This window comes from Nelumbo nucifera, chromosome 5, assembly GCF_055504915.1.
Source record: "Nelumbo nucifera cultivar China Antique chromosome 5, China Antique-T2T, whole genome shotgun sequence".
Lineage (NCBI taxonomy): Eukaryota > Viridiplantae > Streptophyta > Magnoliopsida > Proteales > Nelumbonaceae > Nelumbo > Nelumbo nucifera.
The window spans coordinates 9190017-9210848 of NC_142653.1; the positions used below are offsets into that span (position 1 = coordinate 9190017).

Genomic DNA, 20832 nt, shown 5'->3' on the forward strand with positions numbered 1-20832 from the left:
CAATTAAAAATGTCGCAAGGCTCAATTAGAATTACATGTATATGTATGTATGTACCACATGTATATGTTCTCAAAATGGGGCCATAAAGCCTCTAAATGGCTATACAAAAAGTATATTCATAAATTTATTCAAACCCAACTAACTTACCCAAGCTCAATTAAGCCTACTTTGATTAACCCAAGCTTGAGTGCAGCTTGAATTGTGTTAGGTTAAGCTTAGTTTGGTGCTAGATTGATAATTTTGAGCTTAATCCTTTGGTTGGGTCTAACAGTGTTACATCTTAGGGGTGCAATTTGGGCGAGCTAGGGGTGAGCACAATTCGGTTAAAGCCGAAAAATCGAACTGAAATTTTGGTTTTGGTTTAATTGGTTTGGTTTAATCGGTGTTTCAGTCAATTTCGATTTTGGAATTTGGTTAATACATAAACTGGTTTTTTGTTTTGGTTTTCATGATTGACAGACTGGTTAACCGAAAAAACCGATTTAGTTTTGAAATTCTAAAGCATTGGGTCGTTCGATGTGACACAATACAATTGTGGTCCTTGTTGCATCTAATGTTTTCCAAAGGCCCAAATTTATTAAACAATTAAATAAATCCAATAAAAGAGGGAATGCGAATAGGCAGTCGCCCCAGCCCGCAACCCTCCATTCCTTTTCGTAGAAACCGATCAACAAAACAGTAGTTCTTATTCTTCTTCACTTCTTCCTTTTAGTTTTACTGTTATGAACTTTGTAACTTTTGATTTCTGAGTTTACCTTTGGCCTTTGAGACTTAGGATTTCAGAGACTCCAAAGAGACATAGAGAGGGGCAGCGAGTCAGCAACGAGTTGACAACTTCAGTCCAGAGTGAATCCAGACTTTAATCCTATTGTCCAAGACTCTAAGTGCCTAGTGCCCAGTGTGGTAGTGCTAGACTGTTAGTCCAATTGTTAGTTCATCACTCAACTCACTCCCATCGATTTCAGACTTCAGCCTAGACTCCAGAGTCCATACATCACTTTCAAGATTTATTGTTGTGTTCATATTCGGTTACAGGTAAATAAAATTTATTCTTCTTCTTCTTCTTCTCTTTTTTTTGTATAGAACCTAGTAGGCTAGAACTCAGTATTTTCTTTTAAATGATTTGCAATATTAGTATAGGTCAGAGTATCTCAGCAGAGTCCATCAATTTTAACTTTTAATTGCAAAATTTCTTTGAAAGGGACTTTTATTTGTGTTTAGAAATCAGAGGATAGAAGTGGTGGAGCTTTTAATAATGTTACAGTGACAATTTTGGTTTTAACTTTTAAGTGATTTTGAGTTTTGATAACTCTATCAGTTTCACATAGCACATAAGTGCTTCATGCTCATGTCCATTATTTCGTTTTTAACTGAAATATCCGAAATAACTGGAAAAATTTTTGGTTCAGTTTAATCGGTGTTAATACATTTTGGTTTCAGTTTTTCATTTCACTAGATCGGTTTTTTTGATTCGATTTTGAATCGAAAAAACAGAATGCTCACCCCTAGGGCGAGTCCAGACTGACCCATTCCAAAACTTTATACACAGGTTGGGTTTGGATTTTGGTCATTGGGCTGGACTTGAGTCAAAGACTTCAATATTTTTATTTATTTTGGGCTGGGCTTGGGCCTAGGTAGTTCAAACTCGGTCCAAGTTCTAGCCATACACATTCATAGAGAGAGATTTAAATAGATAGAATGCGTTCATTGACCAACCCAAGCCCGACATAGTTCCAAAACCACCTTGGCTTGGATCGGAAAGGTCGAACTTGACTTCGGTCCCGGGCCTTAAGAAATCTTAGGGCTGGGCTTGGGTTGAGTATAAATCCGGACCAACCAGCCGGATTTGCACCCCTGATGCATCTTTATGGTTAGGCATGGGTTGATCATCAACTCGAACGACTCGAACCAACCCGTCCGAGTTGCGTTCGTACCATTCACCGCGGGCTATTTCACCGTTCCACGGTTCCATTCCACCTCCCAAAGGGGAAAAAGAAAATTCACATTCGGTTGGACTGGGGTTTCCGTGCACTAGGCGCAAGGCGGCAACACAAAATTTCATCTTGTTTTCTATTGTTGTTTGAAAGTAGAATAACAACCGGGAAGAACGGCAATCGGAAACACCGACAGTAATAGGAGCGCGAGGGTCGCTGGTCGCCTAACGCCTATCACACACACGTACACAGATGGGAAGTCCGAATGCAGGGGCCAAGGACGATACAGCCACCGACGGCGGCGACACCAACGGGGACCCTTCTGCTTCAGATTCCAGCCTTTTCTCGGAAGGAGAGAAGGTCCTTGCTTACCACGGCCCCCGAATCTACGAAGCCAAAGTGATCATCTCTCTTTCTCTCCACAACCATCTCTTTAATTTTGAAAATTGTCTTGTCGCCTGTTTCACATTTATCTAACCATCCGTATCTGATTATGCCCACTGTGTAATTATTTTTATTTTTCTGATCGCTGATATGAGATCATTAATGGGTATTGCTTATCAAATTTTGGAGGTTAAAGTTCGTGGTTCACAACATGAGATAGATACCTTTTACCGGCGTTATTATCCTATATCATAGTCCAGACGGAGATTGGAGAAAAAGGGAATAAGAGGTTGAGCCACTGCCCAATATCGGAAATAGGGAAGAAGAACTGCATAATATATTATTGATTAAGAGAAGTAGTTTTACTCCGGTTACTATGCCAGAGTTCAATAACAGAAAGTAGGAATTTCTCATGGTTGCTAACGGTTTCTAGAGGCTTAATGTAGTTGAACATTTTGTTGCAAGGAGAGGTTTCATTGCTAACCGAGCCCAGATTGAACCTGTTCTACTTGCAGGATCTTCTTAAAATTAGTTTTTTTTGGGTGCCTGGTGGGGGGATTAGCGGCAGGCCGGTAGCTAGGCGATGGGAATTTGAGCACCTGACATGCTCCTATTGAGTCCATTTGAATCAGAGGAAGTAGCAATAAGTACAAAGAAAGTAAAATCAAATATCTACCATGCAACAGAATTCTGAGGTTTCATTTATTGTATCACATACAGTAGCACAATACTAGGCTTCTGGTAGTAAGTAGATCAGAACCTTCTTTCCAATGATGTCTAGCAGGCGCTGCAGGTCTGGAAAATATCTGGTTTTGATAGAGAACTTAAAATCCGAATAAATTTGATTGTCTACATTTTATCCTTCCAAAATGCAATGGCCTAGTCCTCTCATAATGATAATCGGGAATCTTGGGACTGAAGGAGCTTTATGAAGTAATGCAATTTGCTTGACTATGTGCAAGTCAATTAACTAGACTATCAGAGGTAGGGGATCATTGTCTGAGGATGAAGGTAAAAGCATTTGTGGATGCCTTTTCATGTTGTAGCAATGTTGGTTCTGAACCCTTTCCATAGATGTTCTTGGACTCATTACCTCTTGTGGTAGTTGGTTCATATTATCTGGCTACTTGATCTCAAACGGTGCACTGTTCTTAAGTCTCCCCCATCCCTGATGAGGGACTCTAGTTATATTGCAGGGCAGTGCCTCCACTTGGTTCAAGGAGGGTGGATGATAGGAGCTGGGTAGAGGGCATTTGGTGCATGACAGTGAGATATTGGAAGCAAGAGGGAATGATGTGTTTCAAAAACATTTTGTATTTCTCCATAAGGTATGGGAGTTCTAAAGGTGTGAATATACCGGTTTAATACCAGTCCACTTGGGGAGGGGAGCAACTTGATTGGCAGGAAGTACGATGAATTGTTTGGGCAAAACTGATGGTTGACCTGCTCCTGTTTCTGTTGTTGTTGTTTTTCTGATGTAGAAATGGAGGGTGTGCTAGTGGGGAGTTGGGGTGAGGGGTGAGTGAGCTAGGTGTGTTAGGTAGAAAAGTGTGGGCAAGAGATAGGTCTAAGGGATGATCATCTAAGGAAGGAACTAGGGTCCTTCTTATTAGGGTTGAATTATAGCCCATGGTATTTCAGGAGTCCAAGAAAGAAAAGGAGGAATAAGAGATCCTGGACTTAAGATCTGTTGAAGATGAGGATGTTGGGAATGACATCTTGTATTTGATGGCTCTAGGATGGGACAATTGTTTTCAAATGTGGATGAGTAACATGAGACATTCCACTATCAAAACAGAAAAAGCCCTGCAGGCCAACAAAAAGCTCATAGGCCTCATACAATGAGAAACTGTACAAATTCAGAGTGAGCCCAAACGAAATAGCGTCTTGAATCAGAAATTTTCATGCCTCTACTAATGCCTGCTGCACCTTTTAAAACACTGGATGAAACATGTAGGAGTTTTTTTACTTTTCATGGGGGTTATAGCTGAAATATTTGTGTTTATGATTTTATGTGTTTGAGCTTGTGCTTGGTTTCTTGGCCTGGTAGGGGGCTGTAGTTTCATATTTGAGGGTCTTTTTTTAGGTCCAATTGATTTGTATGTTTGTGTGTGTAGGAATTGGGGGCAGAGGGTGTACTTTACAAAAGATATGTGGAATCCTTTGTTTAAATATATAGGTTAAAAAAATTCAGGCTCTGCCCCTGGTTGGGGGATCTTTTTTTGTTGGCTTGCTTTTGGCCGAGGTCCAATGGGTGGGTGAGATGGGTTTTGTGGGGAGATTTGTATTTTGCATGCAACTTCTATATTCAGTTCTCTGTTTTTAATATATAGTTATGTTATTGATAAAGGAGTGCAGCTCAATATGACTTTTGGCAACTATAATTGGAATTTTTATAAACATATGTGAAACTTTAGTCTTCGTTTGGTTTGCTGGAAGGGATGGGCTGGGGTGAGAAAGTGTGAAATTTTCACTTCCATCGTTTGGTTATGCAAGGGAAAATAGTGGGAAAATTATTTTTCCCATGTTTGTTTTGTGGGAAAATCATTAGAGCTGAACTAAATTTTTCTTGCACCCTCCATGTTTCGTCCACTTAATAATTTGTAGAAATATCAATTTGTTGCAATGATGAGAATTGGGTTGGATAAATTTAACACAACCTGACATGGTCTTGTTATTAAGTTTTTTAGTAGGTTGGATCTAGCATTATGGGCTTCAAGCAAGGTGAAAGATTGAGCTGAGCTCTACTTGGGCTTCAAGAATGTTGTCCAATATTCGTAGCCACTTCCTCAATCTTGTCCGCAACCATCTCCAAAGCCTTTCGCTTCCCTGTGCTCTTTGGGACATTTTTTTTTATCAATAACAGAAAGCTTTATTAATTAATAATATTTGTGAAACTTTAATTACAGAAAAGGGGAGGTAAACTATCTTAACTCCCCAACAACAAAGGACAAAGAAAAAAACAAAAAATTAGCCCAAAACAAAGATTCCTTAGCCACCCCTTGCTTAGCTAACCCATCAGCCATAGAATTAGCACTTCTCTTCACCCAATTGTACTTCACCTCTATATCCTTACTCAGCCGTTTAAATTTTTTCTTTTCATTGCTGTAGCTCCACAAACCACTGTTGTCTCCTTTCAGCCACCTAATCACCACCTCTGAGTCCCCCTCAATAACTAAGCTATGATGCTTAATTCTCTTGTTCTTTGGATTCCTTCAAGAACTGCTAGAATCTCGACCCTAAGAGAGCCACCCTCTCCAATTGGTTCAGAGAAAATGGCAATAATAAACCCCTCCTCATTCCTAAACACACCCCAATCCCAGAAGGCCCTGGATTCCTTAAGCTACTTCCGTCAAAATTCAGTTTTATGAATTCAATGGGAGGGGGGGTCCAAGAGGGTCTATAGGTCCTCTTACAAAGAGCAGCAGAAGCTACCTCTTTCCACCTTCTCAACAAGTCAACCATAGAAAATTCAGAGAATATCTCCATAGATTTCAGCCAGCGAGCTACCCTTTAGTGTATCAACTCTATTAGGTTTTTTGTGGTTCTTTCCTTGTCTGAAAATAGTCGTGAGTTTCTCTCTTCCCATATTGACCAGCACACTGCATTCCTAATGCTTCTCCACATAACCTACCCCCTTTTCTTAGGCCATCTAAACAACGAGGGAGAGAACAAGCATTGCACACTCACGGGGGGATTCCAAGTACACCCAAAAAGGGAGAACACCCATGCCGAACAGTCTTAGTAACTGGCAAGTAACCATAATGTGGTAACTTGTTTCCCCATCAACTTTGCAAATATTACACCTATTGGGAAGTAAACAACAATTGGGCCTCTTTCTTTGAAGCAAGTCATTTGTGTTAATTCTTTCAAGGAAAATTTCCCAACAAAAACTACCAACCCGAGGAGGAATGGGTTTGCTCCAAATCTCTTTAACAGGAAAGGACAACCCAAGAGGAATGGTAGGTTGAACTAAGGTCTCAAAAAACGAAGCACAAGAAAAGGAGCCGGAGGAGGAAGGGGTCTAGACTCTGGCAGAGATGAAATACAACCCAAATCTGTATCCTTAATTGCCCTTCTCAGGCCTAGATTCCACCCAAAACCAGAAGAAGAATCAGAAGGAACTAAGAAAGTGGATGTGTGTTCATTTTTCAAACCTGACAAAGCAAACAAAGAGGGAAATTGGTTTCTCAGGGGTAAGTCCCCAACCCAAATTTGCTCCCAAAATTTTATTCGATTACCGGAGTTCATATCGTACCTGATCAAAGGGGAGAAAACTGGAAGCAGATCATGAATGGCTTTCCACGGGGAAGCGGCAGTAACTCTTGCCAAAATTCTTGGATCCTAGTCATTCTTGTCCAGCCCATGTATGCTAGCCACAATCTTTGTCCACAATTTGTCCCTTTCCAATGGAAACCTCCACAACCATTTCCCCAACAACGCCATGTTTATTTTCCTAATATACTCAATCCCAAGCCCCGTAGCTTCTTGCTCCTAGTTACCACTTCCCAAGTCACCCAATGGTCTTTCTTCTCCACCCCTGGTTCCCATAAAAAGTCCCTCATTAAATTTTCCACCTTATTAGAGACCTTTGTGGGAATTTTAAACATTGATGTGAAGTAAACAGGAAGATTAGTTAGGGTAGACCTAATCAAGGTGATTCTCCCCCCTAAAGAAAGATAATTATTCCTCCAAGAAGCAAGCCTTTTCTCAAATCTCTCTACTATTGGGTTCCAAAAGCTTTCATTCCTGGGGTTATCTCCTAGGGGGAGGCCCAAGTAAATGATAGGACAATCCGAGATTGCACACCCTAACACACCTGCATATTCACTTACTTCCCTCTCCTCCAAATTCACTCCCACTAAGCAACTCTTATCGAAGTTCACTTTAAGATTAGACATCTGCTCAAAGAGTTGTATTGTCAATTTTAAATTTCTGATCCAATTTAGATCCCCACCTTCACAAAACAGGATTGTGTCATCTGCAAACTACAAGTGTGTAAGTGGTACTTCCCCCCTTCCAACTCTCCATCCTTTTATTAAGTCTCTAGAATCTGCTCTATGGATCAGTCTCCCCAGGACTTCTGCAATCAGAGTGAAAAGAAAGGGGGAGAGCGGATCACGTTGTCTTATTCCTCTCACGGCCTGAAAGAAATCCACCGCAGTTCCATTCACCAAGATCGAATAATGGCAACTCCTAACACAACCCCAAATCCATCTACACCACCTGTCTCCAAAGCCAAAACTCCTCATCACCTCCATCAAGAAGGACCAGTCAACTAGGTCATAAGCCTTCTCTAAGTCTAATTTTCATACCACTCCCTTCTTCTTGGATTTCCCAAAGCTCTCCAAACTCTCATTCGCAATCAAAATTTGATCAGTGATCTACCTTCCCTTCACAAAAGCTCCTTGGTTGGGTGTAATAATAGTAGGAAGATCTTTCTTTATCCTTAGAGAACACTTTTGCAATTATCTTGTATAGACTATTCACCAAACTAATAGGTCTGAAATCCCTTGGTTGTGATGCCTCTTTCTTCTTTGGGACCAATGCAATGAATGTGGAATTTAAACCCCGATTAATAATTCCCCTTCTTTGAAACTCTTCAAAAACCGACACTAGATCCTGCTTCACAATATCCCAACAATCTTGATAAAATGCCATTGTGAAGTCATCTGGGCTTGGAGCTTTCGTCCTATCCATTGAAAACACTGCTTCCTTTATCTCCTCTAGATCAAAATTCTTCTCTAACCCCTCTCTGCTCTCTAGACTAAGAGTTGGCCATTCCAGCCCCTCCACCCAAACCCTCCCATTTAAAGGCCTTCCAAAAATAGATTTAAAATGATTTGCAAAGGCCTCTGCTATTTCTGTCGGGTGGGAAAGAACAACTCCTCCAACTTCTAGCTTAGATATGAAATTCTTCCTTCTTTTACTATTTTTCAGAGAGTGAAAAAACCTAGTGTTTCTATCTCCCTCCTTTAACCATTTACATCTAGACTTTTGTCTCCAACTTATTTCTTCTTGCAACAAGAGATCCTCCAGTTGCTTCCTAACACTCCATCTCAATTCTCTGTCTACCTCTCCAAATGAACCCCTTTCCTTCTTCAAATCCAGTTCCTCAATTTGCTCCATTAGAATCTTCTTTCTTTCCTCCACTCTTCCAAATTCCAGACGGTTCCACTCCTTTATTTGCGATTTTAGGAGCTGTATCTTCTTGTGGAATCTCATACCCTCCCATTCTACTGACGGATTGTGTTGTTCCCACCATTCTCTGATCTTCTCAATGAATCTTGGATGGATCAACCACATATTCTCGAACCTAAAGGGAGCAGGTTCACCTCCTCTCAAATCCTCCTTACACAACACTATAGGCCAATGGTCTGAAGTGAGTCTTGGGAGTGCCCTAGAAGTTAGGTTACCCCAATGCTCTTCCCAATCTGTCAAGAACAAGAACCTATCTAACTTAGAACATATTGGGTTAGATTGAAGATTGGACCAAGTGTAGATATTGCTTTGAATTGGAAATTCCTTAAGCTCAAAAGTATCCACAAATTGATTGAAATTTCTCATACTGGTTGTCACTCTCTGTTTGGGGTTGTTGGTTTCCTTTGTGATTCTCACTATTGTTAAAGTTCTCCCCCCCCACCCACCCACACACACCAAGGCCCTTCCCATAGGCCCCTAATATCATTCAATTCTTCCCATAATTTCTTCCTTTGCCTATAGTCGTTGGGAGCTGTTGATTTTGCCTACAAAGAAGGATCTCCTATAATGTCATCATCCTCAATGTCATCCATTGTGTTGTTCAGTATCTCAACTGTTGGAGTATAAGGAGTTGCTGCATTGCTTTTTGTCACTTGGTCATTTCCACAGACCAAAGCCAGTTGATCATAGTTTGCTATTGACTTCCTTTGAAATTGTTGGGCTTCTGGGTGACCTTAGTGATGAAAACACATTTAGTACACAATTTCTAGAGTTCAAGTTATGCAATACAAATCATAAGTAGTCAAAATTACACTTACCTCTATGTAGGTTGACCATACTTCTGGCTCTGCTTCCACTTTCTTTGTTTGGTCATTCCATGAGAAGCCACTTTGATTCAGAAGAGCTTTGAGCACAACAATTTTTTTCTTAATAGTTTTTAGACGATTTCTAATATTATCTTTGTGCAATCTATTCCAAACTTAGAGCTACTAGCTCTACTTGCAGCTATATAAGCGATGCCTTTAAAGCTTTTGTAAACTTTATTTCCCAAGTTGACTTGCTCAACCAAAACATAAATTAGGTGATTGTCCATTTCTACAGTCCAAGTCACGTTGGTCTTATTGATTTTAGCATTACTCCCATTGCCTTGTCCTCCCATTCCTGTAAGATACTATTTGATGCATATCAAAGTTGGCAAGGTCTTTGGAGTAGCTTGGAGTTCACTTGCAAGGAGGAAGACGAGGCAGAACTCCGACAGTCAAATCAATCACCGAGCTGTCCGAAAGGGGGTAGGTGAGAATTCAATGAATCATAAAGTGTGAATTAAATCTAATATGACTTTTATATAGGTTTCAGATGCATGTTGGGAGTACACATGTCGTGTAGTCGCAGGACACCTGTTGTACCTCGAGACACTTGGTATTTGGCTTTGAACACCTGGACTTTGGTCAGGCCACCTAGAGCCCAATTTAAACACCCGAATTTTGGTTAGGCCACCTGGAACTCGTTCAAGACATTTGGAACCCAGTTAGGACACCTGGGCTTGATCAGGACCACCTGGCAGACGATCAAGTGACCTGGTGCTCGGGTGTAATCATGCTTAGCTGACTTGTTCACCACGTTGCAAATGCATGGAGTGGGCTTGGGGCCCATTGGCTGACGAGGTCGTCTTATGTGTTGACTGTTCTATTTGTATGGGATGCCAAGTAGGCGCCTTCTGGAGACGTGGTGGAGCTCGGTACTTGTCTTCTGTGGCAGCTCATCTCGGTAGGAATTGCCTCCTTAGACTGCAGCTCGGTAGTCCTTTGAGGTCATTGTCTAGTCGGGACTTCACGTAATCTCGGGGTAGCTCGTTCCTTAGGTTATGCATGTCACGACGAGGTGGGCCCATGACCTTGAGGTAATTCCTGTTGACCCCGAGGTAATTCCCGTTGACCCGAGACTGTGATAGGCCGCTGAGGTCCCGTCTGCAGGCCAGGCTGCATCTTTTCTATAGCTGCCATGAGTTCAGTTATCCGGAGGTCGGTTTTACTCCCATCACTATTAATTATGTAACAAGTAAAAATTTATTATCTATGCAATAAATTTAGGCATCCATACTAAAACTTACAAAGGAATTTAAATAAAAAAGTAATTTCACTTAAACTAATAATAGAAACACCCAATAAAGTCTTCATATACACATATATAAAGCTGTCCATTATAAAGTAATACAAAAAATACTTACAAAAATATATATGAAGAGCAACTAATTCATCCACATCTATTGTGGGACTAAGCCAAGTGATAGTCATTCCACATCATATTTGCAATGGTTTCACGAAGAAGAGCTCCATCTCTACACTATGCTTTTCTACTTGCACATTTAGAAGGCATAGAGCTTTGTGATAATTCTTGTTCTTCATCACACTCATCATTATCATCATCTACTCCTTCACTTTCTAATGTGTGGTCCTCTTGTTCAAATTGCCTCATGATGTAATCACATGGATCAACACCCATGACATTATTGTGCAAGATACAACATGCACTCACAATTTTAATTTGTGTCTTAAAAGGATAATGTTGTTCAAAGACTAGGATGGGAAAACGTTTCTTGAGCACTCCAAAAATCCTTTCAATTACATTTCTCATAGAAGAATGACGATGATTAAAGAGTTCGTTTACATTTTCTAGTGTGTATCCCCCATTCTTTCTAATGATATCGAGTGTTCCTATATGGTGTGAGGAAGCCCATTTTTAGTGGGAATCCAACATCAGCTAGGTGGTATTTACCTAATTACAAAAGCGTGAAATTAATATAATGGTAAACTAGCAAAATTAAATGTATGGTTGCATTTTTTGTGATTTTTTATATTGTACCTTGTGGCACGTGAAGTCTATGTTCTCTTGTGAGGGCAGAACTCAACACCTTAGAATCTAATGCTGTACTTCCCATCCCGGCAAGACATATGTAAACCTTAGATTTAATGAGCATACAACTAAGATGTTTTGGCTAGGATATGACTTACGACCTCTAAACCTAGCAACCTCTGTATTTGGAACTTTTATAGGGAGATGTGAGCCATCAATTGTTCCTACATAGTCCTGCCAGTTACAAGTTTCACCACTTTAGGTATTATTGTTTCACTATGAATTATAAGATTAAATAAAAAGTATTCACGAGGAATAGTGATTACCTAGAAATAAGGACAGAGATCGGACTTGTAACTAATTTTTGGAGGTATCTCTATTTCAGTTGGCTGTATTAAGTATCTATTCTCTAAACTTAAGATTGCATCTAAGACTCTATTGAATTGTTGGCTTACTGTCTCACCTGATCTGCCAAAATGAAAGTTCATTGTGCAGTTCTTGACATTGTCTGCTAGTATATGGAGAAACCTGGCAACATATTCTTCTATAGTACTCCTCATTGTATCACTTACTCTGTCGATCTTTTGAAGTATTTTGCATAGTCGTGCAAATGCCTCCTTCCCCCATTCTTAATTGATTATAACAATCAATCTCTCTTTTCTTATAAAGTCGATCCAACAAATCAACCCTTTGTGTATCTCGGTTAGTAGAGGGTTCTCTGTCTATATAATTTAGGTATTCTTCTAAGACTGATAGCACAATATATATTGAAGAAATTGCAGCAACGACAATAGATGCTAGTATGGGATGCCTTTCCCTTTCCATCTAAGTTGGAAAATTACAAAGTATGAGAAAATTTAATAGTAGATAGAGAAGAGAAGATGATAAAGAGATGAAGCTTATTTCTTTCTTCTAGTTGCATTCAGCCTTCATTATCCTCTAATCTAATTAATTAAATGTCTGAAAAATTTACCAAATTTTGTTAATTTAATCTCCTACAAAGTTCAGTGGAAACCTATCAATTCTCAAAAAAAAAGAGGATCCTAGTGAAACTTGTATATAACATGCAATTCTGTACACATCAACCACCTAGTTATTGTAGCAAAATTCAGCCCTAAAACCTAATCATTGTGGTCTTGCTCCTTACTACAAATGGCAGCTTATTTGTAGCCCAAACACACCTAGTTTAGCCTTCTTTTATTCTATGGATACCAACTCAGACCAGGCTAGAACTTCCCCTCTTTGGCCACCTTTTTTTTTTTTTTTTTAAGAATCCTGCCCTAAAACTAACTACTAACCTATTCTATTTGCAATATAATCCTAGCCTTATTTTTGATTCAATGCACTATCAACCAATGTCATAGAAGAAAGAAGTAATAAGAGCTTCTAATAAAAATGCTCTTACATTTACTAACATTTGACTAAATATCTTAATACATATCCAAGGTGGGGAGGATGGTCAAAAAATTCAAGAAATATGCTCTAACTATATTCTAGTAACTAAGAACTTTATCATTTCTTTTTATCAATAACAGAAACCTAGATTAATAATAAAAAGGATTACAAATAGCACTTCAAGGAGAGAGAAAATTGAGAGCTTTATCATTTTGAAACAACAAACTAACATAAAACAAATTCACAGATCAGGTCATTGAACTTTTTCTGATACATACATCTTGAGATAAAAAAACGAATTGACATCGAATAACTATTGCCAAGACCACTTATTAAATACAAAAATAAAAAGAAACAATAAAATAAGATAGTGTTGCGAAATATAGAGGGAGAAAAGAAGAAGATTTTCTTTATTGATGATCAAAACATATTGAGCATACACCTTAAATAAGAGAAGATAGGAAAGACGAACCCCTAGAATTTCTCTCAATCAGGGATTGACTAAATCTTTCCCTTAATCCTAGGATATGACTTTCCTAAATTTATTCAAATCTCTTAATCAATCAAATCATATCTTTCTTAATTTGCCGACAGATAGAAAGGAAAAGGACATACATTTGTGAACCCATATTGATAGGTTTAGTTTTATCAGACATGTTAATCACCCAAGCAGCCCATATGAGAATCCAGCAGTAGTATCTTGATGACATCCATCATCTTCCATCCAAAAGAGATGACGCACAAATATAATTTTTGAATGAAAGTTGAGTATTAAGATTTGAACAGTGACAAAGTTTCATTTAACGTAGCTATATGAATTGACTAGCAAGGTGTCCTTGAAAAAAAAAGAACTAGCAAGGTGTCTATAGTCACAAACAACAGTGATAAACAAAATGAACACAAAGTTTTAGAGATCAAATAGAAAAATCCAAGTTCTAACTAGCCGGGATCTTAGAAATCAAATAGAAAAATCCCTAAAAATGTTTTGGAGTTGCTAATGGAAATGAAAACAACCAAAAAGTTTTAGAGTTCCAACAGCCTTCCTCTTCACTGCGTACGTCCCACAAAACTCCCAGAAATATTTCCAAAGACTAGCACCACAACACAGTGGCCAACTGTAGCAGACCGAAAGATGCACAAACTCTAGACAGAAGCAAAACTGCGGATGGGTGCCATACTAGAATCTCAGAGAACCCCTATGCCCCAACAAATCTCATGAAATGAGATGGCTAAAGCAGAGACTTATTCAGAAAAGAAGGAAAATATGAACACAGGTTAGACTAAGAACACAGGTAAAAGAAAATTTAAGAAAGTCTTGCCTACACAAGGAGAATGGAGTTTCTCCTTGCCAGAAGTAGTGAAGAAGATGAAAGGGGGGCCGTTCATTGCAGAGACTGCTGCAACAATGGTAAAGTCATTCTTCAGCATCAAAATATACAAAAAAGGTGGAAATGGCTCGCCAACGCAAGAGGATTGCAGATCTTGTCTTTCCTTTGCTCGAGATTACCAAAGAAGTCGTTGGAGATACGACTGTTGGGATACTTGGCTGAAGGAAGAAGAGATTCTCAAGTTCAGTCCTGACAAAGCCCGAACTTTTCTTAGACGCGTCTCACTTTTTTCCTTTCTCACCGGGGTCGTGCTATTTTGGTGGGATCCCATTCACTTGTTTTTGGGATCCCACGCCTCATTCTTTTCTCATCCCAAACCACTGTATCCCAACAATCAAACATGGGAAAAAGGTATCATTTAGGAATATTCCTCTTATCTCATCCCTTTCCCGCAATCCAAACGGAGCCTTAAGTTCTCAACCAGGATTAGTGAGTTTTTTTTTTTTTTGAAACAGGTAAAGTATAATATTCATTAATAGGCAAAAAACATGTACAACAAGGAGCTGTACACAGGGATTTACAAAGAATTGCCCAAGTAGATCTATACCCCTAAACCCTGATTTACAAAAAGATTCCCAACAGAAAAAAAGGAGCTAAAGTTTCTGTCCTTAAACACACTGTTTACTGCTAACCAAGAGAACAATTTCCCCAAAATTTTCTGAAAACTGCGTCTGTGTAGCTGTGCTTATTCTTGAAAATCCTTGCAATCCTCTCCTGCCATATGCACCAAAAAACTGCAGCAGGAGTCAGGTTCCACACCAACTTTCCCTCTTTTGTGAGGCCCTTGATTCTCCAACTCTTCACAAAATCTGCTACCGATTCAGGGCAGCAACTTTTTAAATTCGTAGGTTAATTAAAAAGTGCAATGGGACTATCAATATACATGGTTGTCAGTAAGCAGTGGGGATTAACAAAACCATAGCATCCTTAAAAACTATTTATCATGAGTGCAGCATAATTGACTCTTTTCTCTTTCATTAGAGAATCGTAGCTCTAAACAGTTTGACAATGGAGAAATGAATCTAATATCTGAAAATGTATTCTTAACAAGGGTTATTATCATAATACATTTAGTTTTCTTTTTCTTTTGTTAATGAAGTGCGATTGTTAATGTGGGGTTATTATTCTGTTTTATATACTAAAAATGAGAAAGACTCAAAAACTAACTTGAATATTTTCTTTGCAGCAAAAAACTCAGAATATTTTGTTTTGTTTTGTTTTGTTTTTTTTTTTAATTTTCTTCTTCCTTTTCTGTTGATGAGAAAGATTAACTGTTAACAGGAGACCCTTGGTTTCCTTAGTTTTCTCTTTTTTTCCTCCAATGCCAAACCCATAAATATTACTTCAAATTTTCTATCCTCTAGGGCTTTTGAAAAAAAAGACTTCTATCCTCTATTTTTCCTTTTATTTTCCTATATTTTCTGAAATTGTGATTTTTTATGGCTGCTGCAATGCTGCATTTTAGTTATTTTTTCTGTTTTCTTCAGTTTGTCTGTATTTATTTCTATTTTCATTTCTTACATTTTATAATTATTTCTATCAGTTGACAAGTTAACTTGGCCAGATTGCAAATTAACTTGAGTAGTGTTTTACCAGTTATCTTTTCTCTTTAATAAAATTTCTAGCTATTTATTGATAAAATTTCATCAGGATCATTCCTCCAAAGAAAAGGAAGGAAGGTGATGGAATGGAAGCCCCAGCAGATGGGAGCTTTATGGGAACCCAGGGAATGGAAGGTATTGGTGGTGTGTTAGAAATTCTTCAAGCAAAGTGATGGCTATGTACTTGGGACCTATAGGGGTAGGGGATTCACTAAAGGCTGAACTGATGGCACTTACAGGGCCTAAAAGGCTAAAACTTGCTAAGCAATCCAATTTCAAAGACTTGGATGTTGAAGGGGATTCAAAACTGGTTGTATCATAGACTACCATTAGGTGTAATGTACCCTGGATTTATAGACATGCTCTAAGGAAGCAGAAAACCTGACAAGGGACCTAAATGCCACTTTTACATGGGCAAGAAGGACTGCAAATGGGATGGCTGACGCATTAAACAGGGGGTCTATAGGCAGCAGCTGTTTTGGGTTTTATTGTAATTCTATTGGTGGGTTTTGCTTTTCTGACTTCTACCTTTTGGGTGATTGGACACTCGATCTTTTGTAACTTGCTTTTTAACATATTAATATAATTAATCTTTTCTTGCTGATCGAAAAAAAGAAACATCATCAGGGGTCAGGATCATGAAAGTATAGAGGCCATGATACCTGGGGTACCTTTACAAGGGTGCCATATCACGTTGCGTACTTTACTTTTTACTTCAGTGTAAATTCCATATCCAGCACTTTGTCCAGCTGTGCCCTTAACATATCTAGGTAACTTCATATATAAACCATTTATAGAGGAGAAAAACTAAAAACAAGAAAAGAAGCATCCAACAAAAGCCATAGTCTCTCCTAAAAAAAGGTGATGAAAAGAAAGACAAGTAGAAGACTCAAGTCCAGTTCCCTTAAATATTTTAAAAAATACATTATTACCAAATGCAAGGAATTACCATGTTTTTACCTGATAGTCCTCCAAGATGTGGCAGTTACTTGATATGAAAGACTTGAAATCTTCTTTTTCTCTTCTTATTTTATGAAGACAGTTGAAATGTTTTATGCCATAGATGGAATATAATATGATTCTATTTATTGTCTCTATGCCCTTTTTTCTCTCTATTCTTTTCCCAATTTTTGGCTTTATAGGAGCTGTTATTTATGCTAGACGTACTCATCCTGTTGGCATCATATTTTGCTTTTTTGTTTATTTTGCTCCGCACTTTTGTTTTACTCCATCCTCTTATTCTTAAGGTTCTAAAAGTAGAGCTTGGGAAGAAGGAATGGAAATACTATGTTCACTATCTTGTAAGTATAGCCTTCTACCTCATGTGTTAATTTTCCTTTATTTAATTTTTTTTTTCTGGGTCCATCTGTCTCTTTGAGGGGTACTTTGTTCACTATTTTTTCAATATCAACTTCCTCTGTCGTCATTCTTTCTCCTTGTCCATTTTTTTCAGGTATTCCCTAGACATATTTAGTTACAGAATGCTTTTCAATCACTGATGCCATTTGTATTTTAGATCCATTGTTTTTTCTTATCAAAGTTACTCTGACGGTGTTCAACATGTTAGGTTTTGTTTCTCAAAATGCAAACAACTTATACATTATCAGAATCACATTTAATTTGGCTATAGGAGCTAGTTTGTTTTGAGAAACAAAATCATACCTATTGGTGAATACCCTCCAAGTGTGTAACATAACAGAATGTTTTCTGATTTTACTTTTTTTATGGCATTCTTCTGTTTTGCAGGGCTGGAGCAAAAAGTGAGTATAGCTTCTGATCTATGTATGATTTATTTTATGGAAGTTTCTAAATTCGATTTTAATTTGTTGAAAAAGGTCAAGTTAGTCTTATTACTTCTGCATCTTACATTTTGCATTGAAAATTCTTATGTTTGAGTGTGGCCATTTTTTTGATCAAATGAAATGTTATTAAAACAGCAATAAAAGGAAGATGCAAGAAAAATGCTGACATTTCTAGAACCCCAAAGGGCCAAAAATGTAAACCAATAAATGTTACAATACAACATGACATCAACTACCTTGAATGTTTATCCACTGTGCAGTCTACTCTTGTGGACAACACGTAGCTAGATCATTTGTCAACATATATCTTCTTTTTTGGATTGATAACAATCAAGATTTATTAATTATGAGAAAAGAATTTGTAGAAAGTGTGTGAATATAGGGAATGCGCCTAGCACGGTAGCGCCCTTTTTAATCCTAGGTTGACACCTATCTCTTAGGGTCTAATCCAATCTCTTACAAGTTAAAACATTTCTGATCCAAGGCGACATGTTTCCCCAATGCAAATGATCCACCAAAATGAGATGTTCACTTTGGTAGTCAAAGTATTCATGGCTCTAATGTGGTATAATAGAATCCATGGCCCATCCCTGCCATTATGCATCATGTGAATGGCAACTTGACGATTGTCTCACTTTTCTGCCTTCTTTTTTAAATAAACCTTGTTTGTTAACTAGGTGTCAGTAATTTATAAATGTAGGAGAAGTGGAGAACAAAGGCAATCATTAGGGATCATTCCTAGTGATTTTGCTAACTAGGCTCATCGTCTTTGGCATTGTCATTGTTGTTGTTATTCTCATTGTTGATACTTTTGTCATCATTATCCAAGCTTTTTATTGTTATTATTATTTGGATCTGTAACTGATTAGAGACTTTTGTTAGGGCAAAAAACAGTAGAAAAATGATGTACTAAAAGAAATATTAGGGCATATTGAACCCTCTTCAAAGTAGTAAGTAAAAAAGCTAGTCCTTTCTATTCTTCCCCAGCTAGCTTGCCACCAAACTTAAGCAATGACTAACCTGGTGGTTTGAGTATGATGCAATTCCTGTCTATGAACATCCATCCCCTTTTGCAATTGGATCCATGAGAGCATCGGCTGATCATGGCACTCAACTGAGGAGTTTGTTGAGAGAAATATTGTATTTGGGTATATTTGTAATATTGATAAATTATGGGGACCTATATGCATTCATGAGAGAAAAAGGGGCTTCTATGTAATTTTGATATATTTCAGTCTGTTGCTTATTTATGCTAGTGGTTGTGTGAGATTAGGGTTTGAGGAAGAGTGAGAGAGAGAGTAGTGGCTAAGGTATTCCCTCATGGAGCGATTGAACTGCATAATGGTAAGGGAAACACATTCAAGATAAATGGGCAGTGTTTAAAGCATTATATTAAAGGAGAGCAACCCATCCACCATGGGTCCATTCTCTCCTTGAAACAACTATGAAAGAAAAGAGAAAGTCAAGCTCATGACTTAAAAGGAGCACTTATGGGAGGCAACCCATTGAGTTCAGTTTTTTTTTCAATTATTTTCTGTTTTTTTATTCAGATTGTGTTTTTCTCTTAGGAACTTAATCGTGTATAGCAGCTGATTTCACATCTGACGGACCTCAACAAGGCGTTTAGGGAAGTACCCTTAAATCTTTCTATCTTATGAAAAGTCATATACATTGGGGACAATATATACCTTAAGTGTGGGGGGATTAAGGGAAATTGATAATTTTTGGATTTACTCTAGCATGCTTCGATCATCACTATTTTAACCTTTCTTTTTGAAACTTCTGCTCCCTAGAAACTTGTTTTTGAATAATTTCAAATTATCATGAATTATGTGCTTAGGTGGAATAGATAGGAAAGGATGCAAGCAAGACTAGCTGAAATTTTCGGCTATAGAAAACACCTCATTATTTTGACTGATCAATAGGTAACATCCAATACAGTTGCAACCCCTATTTGATTAATTTTTTGCCTAAATGACTATCAGACATGGCTTGATTATTCCAAAACTTATTTTGCTAGACATGTTGAGACCACGATAATGAGTTCATGGATTGGGTTGACAATGGTGATGGCATTTCCAAAAAAAAAGAAAAGGAAGAAAAAAGTGAGATGGAGCATAAAATGCACTCACCCCTAGAACCACAAGCCTCATTTCACCTTTTGATGCATTGAACTCATGCTAAGTGGTGAAGATGTGATGCATAAGCAAGCTTATTCTTTGTTTTGACCAAAAAAATTATGTAAGGGCAGTTTGAATCTTGCTGTGTTTTGATTGTTAAAGCAATGAGTGCATACTTTAGTCCTAAAATGTTCATGCGATGAAATGTTTGCTCCCCTTGACTGTTGATTCGACTTCGGATCATGAGGATTGGTGATTAGAGATTATTCTTTGACGAGTTAAAGAGGATGAAGAAGTGGACAATGGAGGGATTATAAAATCTGGAACAAGGCATGCGAGAGGACAAGCATCTTGTTGAGAAAAACCTCAAAATTTTCAGTAGATAGTTGTATCTCTTGTTCTCATAGTGGATATTTCTTTTTCTGTGAAGGTGTTCCGTTGCTGCTATTTCATGTTCAGTAGTAGTTGACTACTAAGAACATGGTACTGATAGTAGTTGATTACTATGAAATCTCTGTGTAGTAGTTGACTACTAGCCTCATGATGCAATATTTTGTGAGTTGAAAAAGGGGCTTTGATGCCTCAAGTTGTGGTTGTTTGTGAGTTGGTTGAAAAAGGGGTTTTGATGCCTCAAGTTGTGGTGGTCGTTTGGTGGTTGGTTGGAAAAGGGGCTTTGATGCCTCAATTTGTGGTTATTTCTGAATTGGTTGAAAAAGGGGTTTTGATGCCTCAAGTTGTGGTTGTTTGGTGGTTGGTTGGAAAAGAAGCTGTGATGCGTCAAGTTGTGGTTGTTTGTGAGTTGATGATGGTTTTGTGAGTTGAAAAAAGGGTTTTGATGCCTCACGTTGTGGTTGTTTATGAGTTGGAAAGGGGCTTTGATGCCTCAAGTTGTGGTTGTTTGTGAGTTGGAAAAGAGGTTGTAATGCCTTAAGTTGTGGTTGTTTGTGATTTTGTGAATTGGAAAAGAGGTTGTGATGCCTCAAGTTGTGGTTGTTTGTTTAGAAGACCTATTGTAATTGAATTTTGGTCCCCTCCGGATGTTGGGTTGAAGAAACTAAACTTTGATGGGAGCTGTTTGGGAAACTGTGGCCCATTGGGCATTGGTGGGGTAATAAAGGAGGAGAATGGAAATATCATTGCCATGTTCTCAGGC

The 20832-nt window shown here is 38.2% G+C and overlaps 1 protein-coding gene across 1 annotated transcript in view; it reads left to right on the forward strand.

The window, feature by feature from the left end:
- Window positions 1-1983: 1983 nt before the first annotated feature.
- Window positions 1984-20832, forward strand: part of LOC104607296 (MRG family protein) — a 49317-nt gene continuing 30468 nt past the window's right edge. The window contains exons 1-3 of the mRNA XM_010272923.3: window positions 1984-2334; window positions 17005-17058; window positions 17504-17517. Of these exons, the coding sequence (XP_010271225.1) occupies window positions 2188-2334; window positions 17005-17058; window positions 17504-17517 (215 nt within the window). The 5' untranslated portion in view covers window positions 1984-2187. The remainder of the gene's footprint in view (window positions 2335-17004; window positions 17059-17503; window positions 17518-20832) is intronic.